This window comes from Sesamum indicum, linkage group LG3, assembly GCF_026168435.1.
Source record: "Sesamum indicum cultivar Baizhima isolate 11 linkage group LG3, ASM2616843v1, whole genome shotgun sequence".
Lineage (NCBI taxonomy): Eukaryota > Viridiplantae > Streptophyta > Magnoliopsida > Lamiales > Pedaliaceae > Sesamum > Sesamum indicum.
Genome location: NC_142659.1, coordinates 20820098 through 20841812, shown reverse-complemented (window position 1 = coordinate 20841812; position 21715 = coordinate 20820098). Strand labels below are relative to the sequence as shown.

The following is a 21715-nucleotide window of genomic DNA, read 5'->3' as shown; positions in this document are numbered from 1 at the left end:
TTCAATACATCAATATTCAATCAGTACATCCATGTAGTTAAGAACAATGAAACAAATTAAAGTAATATCAAATAAAGTAAAATAAATATCAATACGTCGGATAAATTTTAAACTTATTTATGAACATTCCAACCTTAAACATTATGTTAAGACATGATGAATTTCTGTTTTCCCTTGGTTCACATGATTAATTACTTATACTGAAATGAGTCTAGAGTTGGTGCACTAACCCTGGAAATAGTGTGAAGCATGACTTGTTATCAACAATTTGTAAATATTATTAGACAAAAGACCCTACTTTTAAGGAAACAAGACAACATGGCTTCCTGACGTGGGAGGAATGAGCCTCTTTGCTAAATTATTATTATTTTTTGCAAAACACACATCCAATTTAGACAAATAATTAGATTTGTATGTAGGATTTCTTGTAGGAATCTCTGAGCCCAAGTCATTGGATTGTCTTTTAAAAGACTTCTTTACTAAACTTTAAGGATCGTGTTTGTCCTTTCTTTCTTTTTTCAAAACATGATTGGTATATAGGAATGGAATTAAGCGGAAACGAAATGAATTCAGAAATAAAATAAGGATGAAAATTGAATCATATTTGAATAGCATTCCTAATATTAATATTTCTTAGTTGATTTCATTAACACGACTGATACTTAGAAAGGAATTATTAGTAGTGGAATGAAATAACTTTTATAACCTTTTAATATCTTTTTTTTTTAATATGTTGAATGCATTGTATAATAGTTATATTTTCAAAAATTACTTACAGAACGTCATAAGTAATTTATAAAATATTTTATATATTATTCAAAAAGAATTATTTTTTTATTTACTTAAAAAATATAATTCGTTGATTGAATCAACAAGTAGATAATATTTTTATTTTATTGGTTTGAACAGCCAAATAAATTAATTTATTTAATTACAATGCATCTACTATTATGACCCACAATACTCGACCAAATGTTACTGCAAATATCAAATAATTATATATATATATATATAGGTAATGATTGGTTAATAATATTTATTTTGATTATGTTTTAAACCCACCAAACGCATCATAATCTGAAAAATATATATTAAATTGTTTGTAAGAGTGGCAAAAGCACAGAAAGCAAAAGATAGTGAGGATTGGTTATTGCATCTTGTCAATGTAATAATAATGCCACCACTTTGCATTATACTTTTATATTTAGAAACCCCAACACATAAAGGTTTTGTGGAAAACATAGTGGCAAGATAATAGTGGGTGCATGCCCCCACCTATATTTTGGTATAGGTGGATGATGATGTAATTCTGATGCCAGAATGACAGCATATTTATATGGTTTTATTATATTTAATCCCCTTCTCAAAATATGAAATAATAATTTCTCTCGAGAAAGTTTCAAAATTATTTTTACAATCTTTGGGCTGTATTTGAATTGAAGAATTTGAAATTGTGGATTTTAAATCCTTGACAATAATTTTTTTGAATTTGTTTGTGTAATTCTGAATTTAAAGAATTTCGAACCATTCGATTTTAGGTTTGAACTACGTTTTTTTTAATATTTATGAATTTTAAATTCTTTTCAAACGGAGTCATTTGAAATCTTTTCTCCAAATTCTTTCCTCAAATCCAAATCTATCAAACCAAATGCACCCTTCGAGAATTTATTGCTTACACATGACCCCCTTTCATTAGAGTTTCGACTAAAAATGCTGAAGTTTGCAAGAAGATTTACCTAAATTTTTAATTTTACTTCTCGTTTAATATTCTCATATGATAATCTTACTTATAAGGGAAAAGTTATAGTGATATTAATCTCACTCTATATATATATTGCATTGATCCCTCAATAACTATAAAAATATATTTAAAAATATTAAATGAAGGAAAAAATTGAAATTTATGTAGTTTTTTTTGGTCAACATTAGCATTTTTCATTCAAATCCTAAACGAAGAGGGTTTGGTGTAAATAGAGAATTTTTGGATAAAGTATAAATATAATATCAAATTTTTTTTGAAAAAAAGTGTAATTTCACATTTGTCAGAGGGGATTTAAGTGTAATTAACCATATTTATATATACCAGCAATACACGACACAATAGACACGTGTACAAAAATACTTATTTTTTTAATTGATGAGGTATCAACTACGGGATACTGGCTTGAAAACACAAAATGAGCCAAAAATTAACGTATATGGAAGTTTGAGGGATATTTTAGTAAGTTTATTAAAAAATTTGAAATTACTATAATGGCCAAATTTTATTGAAGAAAATTAATGAATTAAAAGGGTAATTTTTTTTAAATTCAAAAGCTGGTATGACAACATATTTTCATTATAATAATATAGATATATTTGTCTTTTTATAAGTTCTAACTATATTCTAGATTTCATATTTCACGCAACAAAAGTTCCTCTATGTTATATTTGGATCGATGGATCTTAAGTCGTGAGTTTCAAATTTTTAGTAACAAATCCTTTGAATTTGTAGGGATTAGTTCTAAATTCAAATGATTTTAAATTCTTCAACTCTAAATTTAATATACGTTTTGTTAAATAGTGATGGATTTCAAATTCTTCTAATATTGAGTTATATGAAACCGTTTCTCAAATCAAAATGCACCAATCCTAACGTAACCATACAGTGAAAAAATAAGAAATACGTACAACTTATAAGTTCTATAACATTTTTATACTTTTTTTCAACATCCAAGATTCGAATATAAAACCTCCCATAAAGAAATTTTGTACCCGAACCATTGTATTGTCCCCCTAAAGAACGATTGTGCAGTAGGAGAACTGTCGAGATACCCATCCCTTTTATATAACAAGAATGTCCAAATGTGGCAAAGTTATACACAAACCAGATGTAAACAACCCAAATAAAAGAAAAAAAGTGATGGGCCAAAATAAAAAGTCCAGTGAAGCTGGAGTGGACACAACCCACAAAAATCTGCCCAAATAAAAGTATCAACAAAGGGAATTGAATTATTTGAACAATGGTCTGAGCCCAACCCAACGAAAAAACAAAAACAAACCAAATTTAATTCACTACATTTAACGAATCATGAAGTCAAAGAAACTTTTGTTGATTTTCTTTAAGAAGATATTTTTTTTAAAATACAGCAATGTCTATAAAGCAAGCAATATACTATTACAATATTTGTCTAGCACAAATTACGCTATATTGGTACGATAAATTCTCTTTTCAGCTTTACATTTTTCTTTGTACTAATGAAAAATTACAATAAAGTAAGTATCAATAAAGGATATTGTCATGGCATTTAAAAAATGTTGAATCCCTCTCATTTGTCGTCTCTCTTTTTTTTTTTTTTTTTTGCAATTATTTTACCTTTGAATTATTTATTAAATACTAATTCTATTTTAAAATTTAAATTATTTATAAGTTTTATTTATTTATTCTTAAAACACATGTTTGTTTTATAATAGTTTTATTTTGTCACTTAATGAACGAAAAAGTACTTATTACTTTAGGTAATTAGTAGTAAAAAAGTTTAAATTTAGTTTTATATTCAACACAATATTCTATCTTTATACTTATTGATTACTTTAATTTTAATTTTAGATTATTTATTGTCAATTTAGTTTTATATTTCAAATCAACCACTACATATCAAGGCACGAGGTTTGTACTAGTACTACTATAAAAGTAAACTAATACCTACATGTGTAGGAGTGTAACCCACAACTCTTGTTGATTGGATATCAAATTAATCTTAGATAATTTGTTTATTCTTCAATTGAAATTTTTCAACTTAGATTGAGTTTGACTGGACCGATAATAATTATATGATAAGTGTAATATTTGTATTGTGATTAATGTATAATTTAAAAAAAAAATTAATTATATAATAAATATATCACACTTGCTCTATAATTACTTTAATTAAGCTAAATTAAATTTTCTTGATAATATTTCTTTTCAAATACTTTAATTAAGCTAAATTAAATTTTCTTGATAATATTTCTTCTCAATCTTATTCGAACCAAAAAGAGTAGGCCACTATCCATCATATGGCATCTGCCGATGCCCACCTGAAGACAAAAGCACTGACCACTAAGAGCTGAGACCTTCCACATTAAGCGACTTACTTCAAATAAGCAACAGAGAGCGGACAGACAGGTGATAAGAACACAACGAACTCTGACAAATTCCTCCAACACATGGAAAATCAATCGGTAACAGCTCTCCCCCGCGATGATTTCCCTCTCTCCCTCCTCATCAATCACACCCATAGACTCCAAGATCACGACACCCTCACGGCGGACGCCATGTACGCTGAAGAACTCATCTTCCAGGAGGCTCTAATGGCGTCCCTCGTATCCCCCAATACTGTCCTCGGACTCCCCGAATCATCGTCTTCCCTCAGAGACCCCGAACCATCGCCCTCCCTCGAACTCGGGGAACCGTCGCGGTTCTTCTGCGAAATCTGCGCGGAGACCAAAGAGAGCGATCAGGTGTTCACAGTTCAGACCTGCAACCACCAATTCTGCGCCGAGTGCATCGCCAAACACGTAGCTGTCAAAATCGGGAAATCCCCGATCGAGAACGGGCCGAGATTCTCCTGCCCTGCGGGCACGGACTGCGGAGGCACAGTCGAGATCGAGAAATGCGTCGAGGTGGTGCCGAACGATGTTCTGGTGATGTGGGGGGACGCGATATGCGAGTCCATGATCGGTGCGTCGCATAAATTCTACTGCCCGTACAAGGATTGCTCTGGGTTGCTGGTGAATGATGGGGAAGAGCTTGTAAGGGAGTCGGAGTGCCCCTTTTGCCGTAGGCTGTTCTGTGCGCAGTGCCGGGTGCCGTGGCACTCCGGGATTGGGTGTGAAGAGTTCTCGAGGTTGTCGGAGAGCGAGCGAGGGAGGGAAGATCTGTTGGTGCATGAGCTTGCCAAGTTGAAGAAGTGGCAGAGATGTCCTCATTGCAAGTTCTTCGTGGAGAAAAATGAGGGCTGTTTGCATATGACTTGCAGGTGAGATCATCAACATTGTCAAATTCTAGTCTTACTCAAATTTAGTCGGAACAATAAGAAAATAACTCCATAGTTGTAAAAATGTTTGTTGCGAAAATTAATATCCAACTATTAATAAATAAAATTTTTGTGGTTGATCCACATGATTTAATATATATTTTAAATAATTTGTTATTAAATTCATTAGCAAGTAAATTTTTATTGCTAAATTTGTTAGCAAGTAAAATTTTAATGATATAAGTTAACAATAAAATTTTTATTTGCTAATTAGCTCGACGTATTTTTTTGTTATATATTATTGATCCATTTTTTGGTAGTGTTAATATATATTCAAATTACGATGATGTGATTAATTGTGGGGATGATCACGACAGTCTCTTTTTGAAGCTTAATGTAATTATATGTAAACTCCTGTAATTTGAAAAATTAGACTTCTCCCAATAAATAGATTTATCTGATAATAAATTTATGGAATTTGAAGGTCTCAATCAAAAAGTTGAATTAATATTTATATTTACTCTGGTTTGACTTGCAAATTTATTATATGTTAAATAAAGCTTTTCTGATCAAACAAGTAAGAATACATAAGATAATTTGGTTAGGAAATATTTGTTTGACTTGGAATAAGTGAACGAAGGTAAATAGGATTTTGATTCAATTTTTTTTTACTGATATTAACAAATACCATAAATTTTGACTAATGAATGGATTTATTTGTTGAACGAAAACAAACATTAGAGGTACTGGACGAAGTTTTTCACGCCACAACAAATTTACGCATAGTCACAAGAATTTCAAGAAATGTGGTGTAATTATTCCTTAATTATAAAAAAATATATATAATTATATTTTTTATATAATTAGTTCAATTTGATCAAATCTAGTTTTAGATTACAACTTTCCATCAATATTTGTCTGGTCAATTCTGCTCTGAATTCTAGGTACGAAGTGTAACATATCTGCAGTGTGATTGGTGCATTCGCACAACTTGTTTTTTTTATCATTTTTTATTCTTTTGATTGCAATTTGTGTTTTAATGTGAGTAACAGGTGTGGATATGAATTTTGCTATGCATGTGGAGCGATTTGGAGATCAACTCACCACGAAAGTTGCCAGTGACGATGTTGAAACTCTTAATGATGTTAGAACACAAGTGAAAATTCCAGCTGATTTAAATTCATCTGTTGGATATTCCGTCATTTTGTTTACGTTTGACTGCCTATATTATACACCCAGAATTAACTTAAATAGATAAATATATAAATTTGGTTTTGTCTCCGATAAATTATACTGACATTCTCGAAAATTAGATTAGTTATATAAACAATTACTCCCTCTTCTTTTTAATCTTACAGCTATCAGAAATTGTAATTTTGGTCTTTTAACTTAGGGGAGCATTTTTTATCCTATACAAATTGATTTTCGTAATTTAGTTCGAAACTTTCATCGAAAAATTGCACATAACTCAATTAAATTACAATTTTAGTCCTATAAATCAATTCATGCAGGATAAAAAATATCAACTTTTCTAATTTATAGGACTAAAAATGCCGATGCCTCCTAAGTTACAACACTATTGCTATTTCATCGCGTCATAGGCAAGTCACGTGTACTTTTTCGGCCAAATTCACTAAAAAAAGGATGAAAATTGCCAATATGTTAAAGTTACAGGATTAAATTATAAAAATCGATTTATTCATAACAAAAAATGTCATCGCTCATAAGTTAAAAGACTAAAATTCCATTTTCCATTACAGATACACCCCTAAAGGGGGTGCATTAGTGCAATGTATATACTCAGGGGGTGTTTGTGTAATGCTTTGGTATTGAACAACGAATGTAATTGTAATTACAATTACAATTTAAAGAAATGTACTTGTATTTTTGCGAAGGACAAGAAGTTTTCGTATAATTTAGACCTAATTTTAACGAGTCCCAATATAATCAAACGATGAAGATTTATTAAATAACTAATCGATTTTGTATAATTACTTCTTTATTAAAAATATAATTTTCTCGTATTTGAAAAGTCACTGTGGTGTTGTTTTTTAAATTATAGTCGAATATCATTTTATATATATTAAAATGGGTTGGACAAATCTAACAAGTCCAATCCTTTTGATGAGTTTGAATTTGGATTGAATCGAGGTTCAAGTTCAAGTTGAATTTTAAATTTAATTGAAATTCAATTTTGGATTGAGAATAATTTCATAGTTCCAATTTCAAATTTTGACAGACGTAATTAGAAACTCTATCTATTGTTTATCTTCCCTTTATCAACCATATGAAATTAGCCAAAAAGATCTGATAAGTTGGTAGTTAGAGTTCCTCAAGGAATCAAATCTTTTTATTTGATTGATAAAAAAGTGAATTGGATTGGAATTTGAAGAATAAGTGAAAGTGAGAGTTGAGCAGTAGCCAATCATATGGATATTAAAATAAAAGGATGATATATATCAGGAAATTCTGGCTCAGAGTTAGTTCGATCGAATCTGAATATATTTGCTATGTGATTACTGTATAATTTAGAAAAAATGACCAATTACATAACAAGTGATACACTTATTCAGTAATTGATTTGATTTAACCAAATATGCTTCGAGCGTAAAAAACGTCGTGAATGTATTTAGGTGCCGAGAACAAAGTAGGTCTTAATATTACAAGAAAAGACAATTGAAAAGTTTGTGTTTGTAAGATGTATATTGATATTGTTGTTTTACGAGTGAATCGATAGCAGTTACGTGGTAAATTTCAAATATAATGAATTTTGATGAGGATATCGATTATTATATCTAAAGTTAATTAATAATTATTATTATAGTAGATCAATACCCATGTTGATGAGATTTAAACCCCGTTACCTCATTGTTATAGAGCCTCACTGAGCGGGGCTTCATTGGATATATTGATAATTTTTGTAATAACAGAAAGTCGAGAATCAGTAACTAATACACGGACACTCATAAAAACCAAGTTATCAACGCCTATATGAAGTCTATACATATGAATAACGTGATGACGGTAATGAACCAAACGAGCCAACACAAAATATAGGTGAGAAAATAAGAAGATTTTAGCACCGACCCTTCTATCATAGTTGTAGAACGAACGTCATTTTAAATATATGTAATTATCATAATTTTTTGGTTGTAAATTTTTAAATTTATTAATGATTGTAGTTAGTTGAATATTATTAATTAACGAATAATAAATAAGAAATTACAAACAATGTTTGACATTTTGGTATGAGGGTTATGTGGCGCCAAATGCAAGATAAAGTTAACGGACAAAAACTGAATTATGAATTTGTCAAATCCAACTTGAAAGGCCCAAATTTCTTGCCATATACAGAAGAAATCAAAAGGAAGAAAACCCAAATCCCAAACTCCAGTCATGGCTCTCTGCTTCCAAATTTCCCCTTCTGTCATTAAATCACAATTCTGCTCCAATCCCATTAGTTCCCAATTCTCCCCTAAAAAGCCCACTAATTTATTCAGAATTTGCTGCAGCCAAAGTGGAGAAGATGAGAATCCAAACTCAAGTGCGACCAGCAAACAGCAAAAGAAGCTGTCTCAACAGTCTTCATGGGAATCAAAGGACTCTGAGGGCAAAGATTACTTGTACAGGCTCGGCGCAGAGGCTGATAACATGAATATCGCTGTTGGAGCTAGGGCTGGCGTCATTGATGATCTCTTCACTGGGAATTTCCTCGGAAAAGATTGTAATGAGTAACTGTTCTCTGTGTGTTTTGGTAACTGTTTGTATAAGCTATGTTTGACATAAAATGCTACATACATTTGTGATTATTGTATTTTCTTATTTGATTTTAGTTTATGAGTTCCTACTTCCTACTTTAAGTATGTGGTCTGGAAATGGCATTGCGGTGTTGTGTTATCAGTACTTGATATTTCTTTTATGATTTGAATTTGGCAGCGGATATTGTGTTTGATTATCGTCAGAAGGTAACAAGATCATTTGAGTACCTTCAAGGCGATTATTACATTGCGCCCCTTTTCATGGTACATTATTATGTCAATGGTTGATTTTGTTAATTTTTTAGGTTCTTCTTTTGGTTGGAAATTGTTTTAATTTGTCTAATTCTCGTCTTTGTTTGATTTTGATGTGACAGGATAAAGTCGGTAAGGTCACTCAATCTACGTAAAGAGACTGGTTTTTCATTTCAAAGAAAGTGAATCTTGGGGCATAAATATACATGATTGGTTTTGTGATGTCCTCATAAGAAGTGATATTTCCCTGAAGTTTTTATGATGCATGTTCATTCCACTGTTTTCAGTTTATACTGTTGTTTGGTTATTGGTGGAACTAGAATTTAAATTCTCACTCACGCACACGCAACCCAAAAATAAAAAGTACACATATGCTACGCACGAAGATATTTTATAATAAGGTCCTAGAGTTCTCATAAACCCGAAGCACACAGTTTCTGATCCCATAATGGAGGCACCAGTGTTTATTTTCTTTAGATGCAAGTTAAAGATGACTTGGTTCTGTCTATAAAGTCAGTGTTTTTATGAATGTTTTCTGCAAAATCTGTCTTTTCTTCTAGAAAATGGAATTGTTCAAAGAGCATGCACCACTTGCTAAGTATCAGTATGATATAAATGCAGATATGTGTCTGTAATATGGACAAAATAAATGAGGTCTATGACTTTCAGTGTTACCGAACCTGTGTGAAACCTTAAGGAAAATAATCTCTACAGTTCGGCCTCCTTAGGCTAGTATCTTTTCTGTTTCTGCAGCAGGATCCTTGTGATTGCTGCTATAGTGCTGAATTCTTATCTTAGTGCTAGTTCATGAATTGCATTAATTGACCAAATTAATTTCAATCATTACTTAAATTATGTGGTTTGAATCATTGCTTAGAAATTAGATAACCATATTCTTCATGGAAATTATGCCGTACGCCGTACTTTTCTAATATTTTTCTTTTTCTATTGCAGTTTGCCACATTGTGAAGAACTACCTTGCTCATCTTCTCAATGTGAAAGTTCCCTTAATTTTAGGTGAATATATCTTGCCATACGTTAATCCAAAAGCTTTTAAACGAACACATTGTTGCAGCTATAAGGGTAAATAGCAGAATCATGGAAACTCTCAACAAATTTCTCTGGCTCCAAATTTATTAATTGCAACATTGAACTTTATAATTTTCTTTTTCAGTACCCAATAATGAACTGAAAATTTCATGTGGTCTTTGATTATCTTAGTGTCATCTCAATTTATAAAGTTCTATAAACCTTTTCGTATGCCCAAATTGTACGTGATTTGTTGTTTTCTTCAGTGCTTAAGATGTTAAATCCACTTAGATTTTAACACACTTCAATATTTAGGCCATCTTAATTTTGAAGTTTCTCTGAAAATTTCTAACTGTTTATTCTTGAAGAATAATGCTATTTTATGGTGCCATCAGTATCTAGTACAAATTACCAGCGAACAATATTGTGAACCTTGTTGTTTGGCAGGGATTTGGGGAGGAAAAGGTCAAGGTAAAACGTTTCAAACTGAACTTATTTTCCGGGCAATGGGAGTTGAACCTATTATTATGTCAGCTGGGGAATTAGAATCAGAAAAAGCAGGTAAGCTGCCACTGGATGAGTGAGTTTGGAGGTAGTGTTTATTAGTTTTCTAAGTTTCATAAGTGGTATTTATCTGGGTTTTCTCTTAATTTTCTGTAGGAGAACCAGGAAAATTGATACGTGAACGGTACAGAACTGCTTCTCAAGTGATTCAGAATCAAGTTAGATACTATATTACTTTTGCTATGATGCATCTCTAAGAATTTTGATACTTTTTGGTTACTGGTCCTGTACTCTAGTTCACACTTCATTTATGTTGTCCATGTTTTCCGATGTTCGCTATCATGCTAACTAGCAGATACTGAACTCCATAGTAATGAGTGGATAGGAATTATAAGTTTTATTTAAGAAGGGGGATACTGGGAGATTTTATACATCGTCAATCATCATTTTTTCTCGCATTGTGTATGGACAGGTAAGATTTGCAAGTTATAGATGGTGTTTGGGGGCTTAAGTTTTCATATGCCTTACCAGTATGCTCCTAGAAGGAAAGCCTAATTCTTTGTGACTTTGGGTTAACCATTATCTTCAAGTTGCATTTTCTAGCCAACTGATACATCTAGAAATGATACATGAAATTCTTTAATTGACATCCCTAAAATTTAAAATAAATTTTAGTTTTTGACTGTAGAACTGACATAATTGGATACGATAGATGTAAAAATATCGTCAGTAAGACACCAACATGGAACATGCACAGTTCGTTTTACAAAGTGATCTCTCTCTCTCTCTCTCTATCTATCTATTTACCTATATATATATATATATATATATATATAGATTTATCTGCTTAGTTTCATTTGAGAATGCGTCCTGTTATGTCTGGATGCTGCAGGGAAAAATGAGTTGTTTGATGATCAATGATATTGATGCTGGGCTGGGTAGATTTGGTGAGAAAAGTTACTTTTTAACTCGGAACTCTTACATGTCATATTAGCTTTTGAAGTTCAACTCCATGGAGAAGCTCTTAGAATGTTTTCTTTATGTGTTTTGATATATGATCAATGAGGTTGATGACATCTGCTTTTCTGTTTCCTCAACAAGGTAACACACAAATGACAGTCAACAACCAAATTGTGGTTGGTACTCTCATGAACATATCAGATAATCCTACGAGAGTGAGTATAGGGCAAGTTTGGAGAGAAGCAGACATTACAAACAGGGTTCCGGTTATTGTTACTGGAAATGATTTTACCACAATTTATGCTCCATTGATTCGTGATGGAAGGATGGACAAATTCTACTGGTACACTCCTTAATCTGAATGTTTTTTGGGTTTTTGCATTAAGAGTATATTTTATACGTACTGTTGACATGTACTGATTTCTAAAGAATATAACTGCATGTGTTTTAATTGTGTATATTCCACTTCATTCAGCACAGTGCAAGAAAAGAATCATGTAATTTACTGGGTCATTCTACAGTGGACCAGGTGCCAAGCACCTGGTCCAGTGATGGTCCTTAGATTATAGGGAGAGAATGGTTCCATTCCTCCTCACTTCAATGGTATTAGATGGACTCTAAGATTTCTGGGACAGGATGGTTTTCACCACCCATCCCTGCTCAAATCAATGGTTTTATAGATGGACTGTGTTGCACAGTCCACTCAAGAATTTCACTAGTGGATTCAGTATAAGAAAGTGATAGGGTTACCAGAACATTTGACCGACCTTTAATCTCTAACAGTCTCCTTAATCTCTACCAGTAAACATGTTATACATTGCTCAGAAACTTTGCACTAGATTTTGTAAATAAAGAGATACAAAAATTGATATATTCCAATTTGGTCCAAGCACATTTAATCAATCATATATCGATCACTCTGCTTATGTGTTCCACTCCACAAATAATCTGCTCGTACTTATTTGTGTTATGACATGATCAAATGATAACAATTAATTACTTTTTGTTCTCATGTGGATCTTAGAATCACATCTTTGCTACAGGCAGCCCACTCAAGAAGACATTGTAAACATTGTCCAGAGAATGTATGAGAAAGATGGCATAACAAGGGATGAGGTTGTCAGCATTGTGAGCGAATTTCCTAATCAAGGTGCCATCATGTTTGTCTAGTTGTGAGAAATAAATTGTTATGTCCACTTCCATATCGCAGATTTTAAATGTTTGCTGTAATTGTTAGATAGGTAGTGCTTTGCTGTAATTGTTGGATTGTGCGGACTAAGCATGTGTTTAGATAATACTTGGTTTGTTCTTATTTTATGATTGTTTTTGTAATCTAAGTTTCTTCATATGGCATGTGTATCTGAATTCTTTGTTTAAAAAATGCATATGATATGACTGTATAAAGTCTTCACTAGGAAATGTCTTTGAAAGTTTAGGATGATCCTGTAGCATTTTAGTTTTTTGTAAATATCATTTGTTGGGTGAGTATGGTCGTTCCTCAGACATTGATTCTTGTAGTTGACTGGCTGTGTGATGTTTACTTCCACCGCAGTTTATACAGGATTTTCAAATAACTTATAACAAATCCTTAAATTAGCTGTATGGTTTAGACTTTCGATTATTTATAACCTGTAACTCGTAATGTGGAAACTGGGAAGAATCCACCATACAAATATAGATTTATGAAAAATGAGTTAATAAAAAGTTCCAATATTCCTCATATATATAAAATATTGAAGAAAAGGTGAGATAAGGAGCAAAGAATTCTACTTATGTTATACATATGAAACATTGTTATATAAGTTTTCTGCTGATGATTATGAAAACTTAAGAAAACAATAAAGAAATTAAACGTAAAGAAAAGTAAAGCAACTCATACTCAGTATTTGTTTTCAATTGCTTCCCCTCATTTTCTGTTTATCTGAGTGGCAGCATTGGACTTTTATGGTGCGCTGAGGTCAAGAACATACGACAGGTCAATCCTAAAGGTACCCGTCAATATATTTCATAGAGGCCCATAGCATTGCTGTCAGTTTCAGTGCTTTTTATCTTCCTATTAGCATGGCTACTAGGATATTACTAGATACTTTTGCAAGTGTTGAGTTACAACATTTGACCTTTGCAATTTTGATGGAACATTTTAAGAAAGACGAGAGTTTTAATTGGAACTATATGCATGATGGTGAATGTGAGCACATTACAAATTTTGCCACTTTTGGATATTTGCGTCTCAATTCCAAATCTCATAGACTGCAATAAGAGATACAAGAATAAAAGAGTATAATATTTCTAGGTGAACAGGAAGGATGTAAATCAAAGTTATCTAACAAGATGAGCCAGAAATTTATTCTGACATTGGCGATTGTGGATTACTCATATGCTTGTGTAAAAAATATTTACTAATCCATGCGGTTTTTAATTTCTTTACTTATATTTAAGATTTCCAAATATAAACAGCATCAGAACTTGAATACAAGAGATCATCAATTAATTTCTGTGAGAACTAAAAATTAAAAGCGATTTACTCGTAAAAGACTTCTAAGTTCTTTCATTTACCAACAATCATGCGTAAAATGTGAATACAGTGTATTAGATAAGTCCTCTCGCTTACCAACTTGGTGTGTGCTCTATCACACACAAGTAGAGCATTGAACTCTCGTCCAACCATTGTCGTATTTTTGATAAAGCATACTTCCTTTATATGTAGCCTGAAATCTTAAGGTGGCAATTTTTTGTTGTTTGCTGGTCCACATAGCTGAGTATCTTATCATATATGTGTTTTCAGGCTGGCTAATATTATTTTTTATTTTTTAAAAATTTAAATTCTTTTTCTAAATCTTTTGGCAGTGGGTAAATGATGCTGGAGGTGCTGAAAATCTTGGTAGCAGACTTCTCAAACAGAAAAAGGAAGGAAAACTTCCAGTATTTACTGCTCCGGAGGTATCACATATAGAACTGATCATTACTAAGATCAGTTTACTGATTGTTTTCTTCCTAAATGTCCTGTCATATAAATTAGTATTTTCTTGATGAAAAGTTAATGTAGGATGACAAGGAATGCAGTTCAATAGGGATATGTAGAATCAAAAAGCAAAGAAGTAGAATAAAATTGGGTCTTTGGAGTGGAGTTTATATGAATTTAGGCTACATGTTCCCATTATTTGCACCTTATTAAAAGAATGAAACTGGATCAGCTTATCGAAATGATTTGAGATCTTGATCACACTTCATGCTAAGCGGCATAACATTCCACCATAACATTTCAAAAGACGAGATGCTCTTCCTCGCAAGAACGCTATTTATTAGAAACTAGCATATGAATATTGCTGCCACGAACATGATGAAAAGTAGGGGGTTTAAATTTCCTAAGCCAAAAAATGTTTATCTTGTATTGTTCCGCAACTCCTAATTAATTTGTCCTGTGAAATAATTTTCTTTCGCGTTAGAGGATCCAGTTGACCTGCCTGTTGCCTTTTTTACTCATGCAGCAAACATTGGAAGCTTTGCTTGAATCAGGGTATGATCTTATCAGAGAGCAAAAGCTAATAATGGAAACTAAGCTTTCGAAGGAATACATGAAGAACATGGATGATTAGAACGTTTGATGACTCCCATTTACATTCTAGTGCTCTTCGATATGCTGCTGCAGCTGGTAGAGCAAATGTTTTGCATCGTTGATTGACGAATTTATATGCTACCGAAACCATCCTAAAATATGAGTCGAGCCATCTCTCGTCCATGTACACTGAAGAGCATGCATGGATACCGGAAATGCAATAGATATAGTTTCAATGTTAGGATGCCCAATACATTGTTAAGTAACTGTCATAGAAACAGATCATCTTTCTGAAGAATTATTATTTTCTTTCACCTATAAAATCTCTACCCCATCTGGAGGACAAGTTACTTGCTGCTGCTAAAGCTAATGAGAGTTGAAGTGTTATTTGTTACCATTTTGTGTCGAACCCTCCTATGTAGTTCGATACGTAACCTCTTGTAAACGCAAGAACACTGAGAGAACTTTCAGTTCTTTTATGCTTTTGTGATCCTCTCAGTACAAAAATTTCATATATACTTCATAATAATGTTCTTCGCTACAAAAAGAGTTTCATTTGCGCATTATAGTTTCTGGCACTGCATGTTTGTTGGTTGCTGTATGCATTTTTCACAGTGAAATAATTGTTGTTGTCTATGTTGGAACTACCGGCTGTAATTCCTGTTCCCTGTTGCCACGAGCATTTAGCAACAAGACAGGCCGTCGAACCTGGCAGCAGACTTGATAGGGGAAATACAATGAAATAATCTTAAAGGACATTGTTTGCCCTTCATAAATAAGAAAAGCCCTGAAGCTTACTTTTTAACAGGTCAGGTCATGCCTGACCCAAGGATCCGAATTGTCAACCATTGATCTCAAACTCATCATTTAGACAACACGTGACTCTATACAATCTAGCACTATATGACTCCTGTAACTTCGGTCTCAACCTCAATACTAACTTAAGTATTGGGATTCTTAGTTGGGAGTCACCCCGACAAATCTAATGTTTTGTGTAGAGGACAAGCATTATTGGTCCAAATCGAATCCAAATTACTGAGTACCTCAACCTGAAACAAAACCTTGTGCATTTTGCAGGAAACGGAAATTTCTTCTAGTGCTTGGAAGTGAGAACTCAGTTTCAAATTGGGTTGCATCACTAGTGTCAACAACCGGTATTAAAACCTTGAGCAAGAAGGTCAAAACGCACTAAATGTAAGGTGCGATTTCACGTCTGTGTAGGTGTTGAATGCGATTAATAATTTATTCATGGGAAACGTCATTTAGAATCTAGTAAAGTAAAACTGGACTTTGCCAGTTCTTATGCAGACAGTAGGCATTCAAAATTTTAACCAAACACGGAAATAAAGATAGAATTAAAAATGAAAATAATATATATATATATATATATATTTTTCGAATCCATCTTTAATTCCGGCTTAGATTTTGAGAATCTAAGATGGAAATATTCCGTCTTAAATTTTTTATTTTATTACCAAGTTAAAGACGGAATAATTTAAATTTTATTTTTTTAATTTGTTTCCTAAAATGCCTATCCATAAAAAATTCCGTCAATATAACAAAATTTATTTTATAATTTTTAAGACAGAAAATTTGGATCCGTCTTTAAAAGGTAATTTTTTTTTACAGATATAGCTCTGTATCTGAAAGTCTGCTCTCTTATAGTGTATTATTAATTAAAAAAAATATAATTTAATTGGACCATAGTATTAGTATTTGTATTGAAATCCTTTAACGTACATTTACTATTAAAATTCTAAATTTTGAAATATTCTTGTATAAATTTTTATTTTTGCCTTTATATTGCAATTTTCAATTTCATTTTTTTAATTTGATTTCTTCATCTTATTCATATGCATCTAATTGGTTTACTCTATTTCTTACTTAATAACTTTTAAGTTATTTTATAAATTTATTCTTGAAAAAATATACTTTTCATTTAAAATCATCTTTAATTTCTAGTTTCAACATAATTTTTTTTCGCAATTAAAATTTTGATATATATATTCGTTGTTATATATATGTATAGATTTACTTAAGTTTATATTAGAATTTTATATATTTATTCATGTGTTATTTATTTTATATTTTAATGTGCCATAGTAAATTAATTTTTTCTTAATATAATTAAGATTTCTTCTAGGAAAGTAATTGTTTTGAAATATTATTTGCATACTTATTTTTTAACTGGATATATTATTGATTCTCGAAATAAGTTCGAGCAATTAGGACTACTAAATAGTTTTGCTTCCTATATAGAATTTTATTTTTTTATAACTAATTCTTTATTTATTATTAAAAAAATTACTTAAGTAAGGGCATAGATGTCCTTTCACAAAAGGGATCGAACACTTTGCGAATTCATACTTTTGTATATAGTATAGATTTATAATTATAATTTGTTCTTTTTCACAAATTTTCTAGTCTTCGTAAAAAAAAATGCCATGCATTACATATTTATTTTGAATTATACGAAACGCTTAAATGTATATGAAAATATGTATTTAGAATAATTATCATGAAATCTTGAGATACTATAGAATCTTAGTAAGTTTTTAGATTTTTGGAGTCTAGTTATTACAAATATTTACGAAAAAATACGTATAAGGATGCATGCATGCATATGTATGTAGCCCATACTTAACTTAATCTCATACAGTGGTTGTGCGTGCAATATGTCAGTTTTTACGATGTTGATAAGCGTTCATTAATTCTTTTTAGAAAAAAGCTTACTTATATATTTAGAATAATATGAAACGTACATATATAAAGTTTATTTAATAATTAAACATATAAGTATCAATGATTGAGAATGTATTATTATTATTATTATTATGTCAATAGAGTGTTACTATCGCAACGCGGATATAATTTTTCGTGTGTACAATAATACTTTTAACTATTCACTAGAAATTTTTAACATCTACAAATAATATTTTGTCCAAAAAGTCGGCTTACTTTTTAGTTGTTGTATGCAACCATCTACAACAATATTGGAAAATAATTGACGAAAAATTTCATAAATTCAACTAAATTTTGTTGATATTGAACGACATAAACAATTATGTGACAAAGACATCACCAAAAGCATAGAGAGAAAAGTAGTTCCATTTAAGAAAAGTCGCTTTCTTATTAATGATGTTTTAATTTAGTGGTTAAGGTTGAGGTCATAAGTTTGAGTTTCTATATATCTCACTTAATGTGAGTTTATTGATCGAATGGATGTGTTGCTCAGTTTTATTAATATTGATGTAATTATGTAATGATTGCTTTTGTAATAAAAAGAAGAAAAGGAAAAGTCACTTTCTTCTTGAACTAAACATTTTACCTAACTTCCATTTGTCTTGTTGCAATTTAGACTCTGGTGAACTTATCATCTCAACTAATTTATATAAGGTTACATATATATTGTATTTTATTTTAATGTGGAAAGTATTTGCTATTTTTGGATATATTTTGGGATGTTTTCAGTAGTGCACATCCATTTGAGTTTTAAATGATTGAAATATATATATGCAAATATTTATAATTTTAATTAATACCATGATTTAAATATGTAAATGAAATATATATATATATATAATTGAAAAATATATTTGTAGTTATATATATTGATAGTATTAATTATGACTTTTCTATAATTTGGGGAAGGAGTTTGAAAAAAAATGGAAAAGTAGCAAAAAATCTTGTAAGAATCTCATATTGCAAAAGAGAGTGTTTATGAAAACTTCTACTTTTAGAGAAGTGATTTATGTCGAAAACGTTGGAAGTTGTAGTTTAATTAAAAGCGGATAGTGTTTGTAAAATAAAAATAAAAAGTAGATAAAAGCTAAATTGGATAGTATTTGGGTCGAAAAAACTACTTTTCAAATAAACTTAATTGATTAAAGACTATTTTATCCCCAATTATTAAAAAGATACTATTTGCACTTGTTGTTTGTCAATAATAATTATTTTTTCACAAAAAATAAATAATGAATTTTATTTTGATTTAGTATTTTTATTTTTTATTTTTTTTAAATATTAATAAAAAATAAGTATTTAATTTAATAATGCTCCCACTAAGTAATATAATTATTGATTCATATACAATAATTAAACTTGCAAGATTGTAAAAGAAAAAAAATATCATTTTATTAATTAATCATAGCTATTTTATTTTATATTTTCTTAATGATATGGGAATAAGATAATTAGATAATATAGCAAATAAAATATAAAAATTGAAAATTTTTAATATGTGAACGTGTAAATTTGATTGTTGTTAATTAGATAGTAAAATTGAATTAAGATTATTATAACGAGGGTAAAGTAATAAAAAACAAAGTTGAATTTATTTACTATAAAGCCAAAGCGGGGGGTGTTTCTAACTTTTGACCTAAGAGTCTTAGCAGTTTCAAAAGTAAAAGTTAGTACCTCAAACACCTTATAAGTACTTTTTAGGAGCCAGAAGTTGAAAAGTACTATTTTAAAGCTTGCACAAATACTCCCAAAGTATTTCCGTCATGTTTTCATTGATAAAATTTAAACTCTTATATAATAAATAATAATATCGATCTATTCCAAGAATTCATATACGATTAAAATAATTAAATCAAATACAACAATTACCACATCACCAACTTATATCAAATCAGCTCATGATTAAATGACGACAATAATTGAAATTCTTTATTAAATATATATATATATATATATATATATATAAACAATTAAATTGAATCATATTTTAAAATTGGAGAAAATCAAGAAAATGGGATTGACTAAACCCTAATCTTAGAATGTGAGCCATGGCCATGGATGAAGATGTTAGGTATGTTCATGGTAAGATGCTTCCAGACTAAAAAAGCAACAAAAAAAAAAAAAATAGAAAAAGATGACTTGTCTAGCACTGAAATCTTGATAGTTGAACTTCACAAAACAATAACCAAAGACATATATATATATATATATATCCCTACATCCCATTCTTTTTTTTTTCTTTTCTTTAAATTCAAATATGTGGCCCCATAATTATTGACAAAAATGGGAATTCACTGGCCCCCATACAAACTGTATTTTGCCAAATTTTGTTGGTTGCTCATTTAAATAAATAAAAAGTTATGATATTTAAACTTTTATTATAATTTCTTATAAACCAAACTAATTATTATTTATTTTGAAAATAATTTTGTACACTATTATTAAGTAGAAATTTGGTAAATAAATTTATTTATAAATAAAAACTTACGAAAATTTTATTTTTATATAAATAAAAAAAATAACTTTGAGATTATAAATATTTAATTTTCAAATATTAATTTATATGAATTTTCAAATCCAAGTTGGGCAATGGCGATGATGCCCTCACCCAAGTTAAGGCCCGACGGTGTAGATTTAGAGTATGTCAGAGTACCAAAAAAAGGTTGATACTTTGTATTTAGAGTATATCCCCTGTAATTCTGGAAGGTGCTGGTATTGCAATTATAAGAGTTTAACTCTAAATGGGGTCAAGTCCTTTAAACAAGTTGCTAAAAATGCATATCGGAGACATCCAATTAAGTGAATGTAATTCTTTGTTGGCCGTTTTCTTTTTGGCTGTTACATGTGGGTAAATTCAAATGCCATTATGCCTTTTTCATTGCTACATTAAGAGTGTGAGATTCGGCCATGTCTGTAAAAGGTCAAGTCATTTCTCATTTTACATACACCACTCATTTATCTCTCTCTCGGTCTCTCTCATTGCAAAAAATAACGAATCGAACTAATTGTTAGACGACCATTAGAATTAGAAGGGTATTAATAATTTTTTAAATAACAAAAATGTATACGCAACATAAATTTTTAAGAGAGATTATTGTAATTTACCATTAATTTAGAAACAACCAATGAGTTGGAGGGGGAACTTTGATGTTTTACATGGTACAATGGGGTGCTCGATACCACCCTAATATACTATTAAAAAAAATGATATTAATGACAAGGTATGAAATTAATAATTTTAAAATTATTATAAAAAATATAAATTAAGTGATAATAATTTTATTAATCTTATTACTATATAATTATCAGTAATAATAATTATCTATCACGTTGTCATTATAGATAATTAGTGATACATCTACGGTGACAACACAAATATATATATAGCGATAACAAATGATTATTGATACTAAATTGTCACTATATATGTGTCACTGATTGTTTCTAGTGATAAACTAATGCACGTAATTTTATCACTAATTCTTGGTGATTATAATTTTTATAAAATAATTATTACTATTAAGACTTTGAAATTCATTATTGTAATAAAATAAAAACTATTATCACTAAATTTATATAATTAGTAACAACACTAATTTTGTAACTAATTTTCTACTTTCTAAAGTTAAATATGAGATTAAAAATAAAATGTCAAATAATTACATCGTAAGTTTGAGGTGTGAGTTCAAGTCCGACGAATATAAATATATAGTCTATTTCTATAGTAATTCTTTATTATTATTTTGTTAACATTTTCGTCGATTTTTAAAAACACCGATGTATTAAATTAATTTTTGAATAATAAATAAAATTTTATAAAAAAAAAAAAAGGCAATTACAACGTAAAAATCTTAGAGGGACTTTACGAGGAAGAAAGAAAGAAAAAATTCAGAGGAGGAGAATTATTAGAGTGGAAG

The 21715-nt window shown here is 30.3% G+C and overlaps 2 protein-coding genes across 2 annotated transcripts; both read left to right on the top strand.

Annotated features, from left to right (window-relative positions):
• The first annotated feature begins 4087 nt into the window (after positions 1-4087).
• LOC105158262 (E3 ubiquitin-protein ligase RSL1) lies at positions 4088-6385 on the top strand. Its single transcript, XM_011074949.3, has 2 exons — positions 4088-5000; positions 6050-6385. The coding sequence occupies exons 1-2, from the start codon at positions 4189-4191 to the stop codon at positions 6117-6119; spliced, it is 882 nt and encodes a 293-aa protein (XP_011073251.1). The 5' UTR covers positions 4088-4188; the 3' UTR covers positions 6120-6385.
• A 1929-nt stretch (positions 6386-8314) lies between these two features.
• LOC105158261 (P-loop containing nucleoside triphosphate hydrolases superfamily protein) lies at positions 8315-15622 on the top strand. The gene is made up of 12 exons (XM_011074947.3): positions 8315-8721; positions 8934-9019; positions 9130-9139; positions 9962-10024; positions 10484-10597; positions 10697-10758; positions 11433-11487; positions 11642-11843; positions 12544-12650; positions 13433-13488; positions 14348-14440; positions 14989-15622. The coding sequence occupies exons 1-12, from the start codon at positions 8394-8396 to the stop codon at positions 15094-15096; spliced, it is 1284 nt and encodes a 427-aa protein (XP_011073249.1). The 5' UTR covers positions 8315-8393; the 3' UTR covers positions 15097-15622.
• Positions 15623-21715: the final 6093 nt, after the last annotated feature.

Bases quoted from the DNA above. Each gene is read 5' to 3' on its own strand.
- LOC105158262 (XM_011074949.3), top strand. From the start codon at position 4,189: ATGGAAAATCAATCGGTAACAGCTCTCCCCCGCGATGATTTCCCTCTC. The intron at 5,001-6,049 runs GTGAGATCATCA...TGTGAGTAACAG, and splicing joins TGTTTGCATATGACTTGCAG to GTGTGGATATGAATTTTGCT.
- LOC105158261 (XM_011074947.3), top strand. From the start codon at position 8,394: ATGGCTCTCTGCTTCCAAATTTCCCCTTCTGTCATTAAATCACAATTC. The intron at 8,722-8,933 runs GTAATGAGTAAC...TGAATTTGGCAG, and splicing joins GAATTTCCTCGGAAAAGATT to CGGATATTGTGTTTGATTAT. The intron at 11,844-12,543 runs GTACACTCCTTA...TCTTTGCTACAG, and splicing joins AGGATGGACAAATTCTACTG to GCAGCCCACTCAAGAAGACA.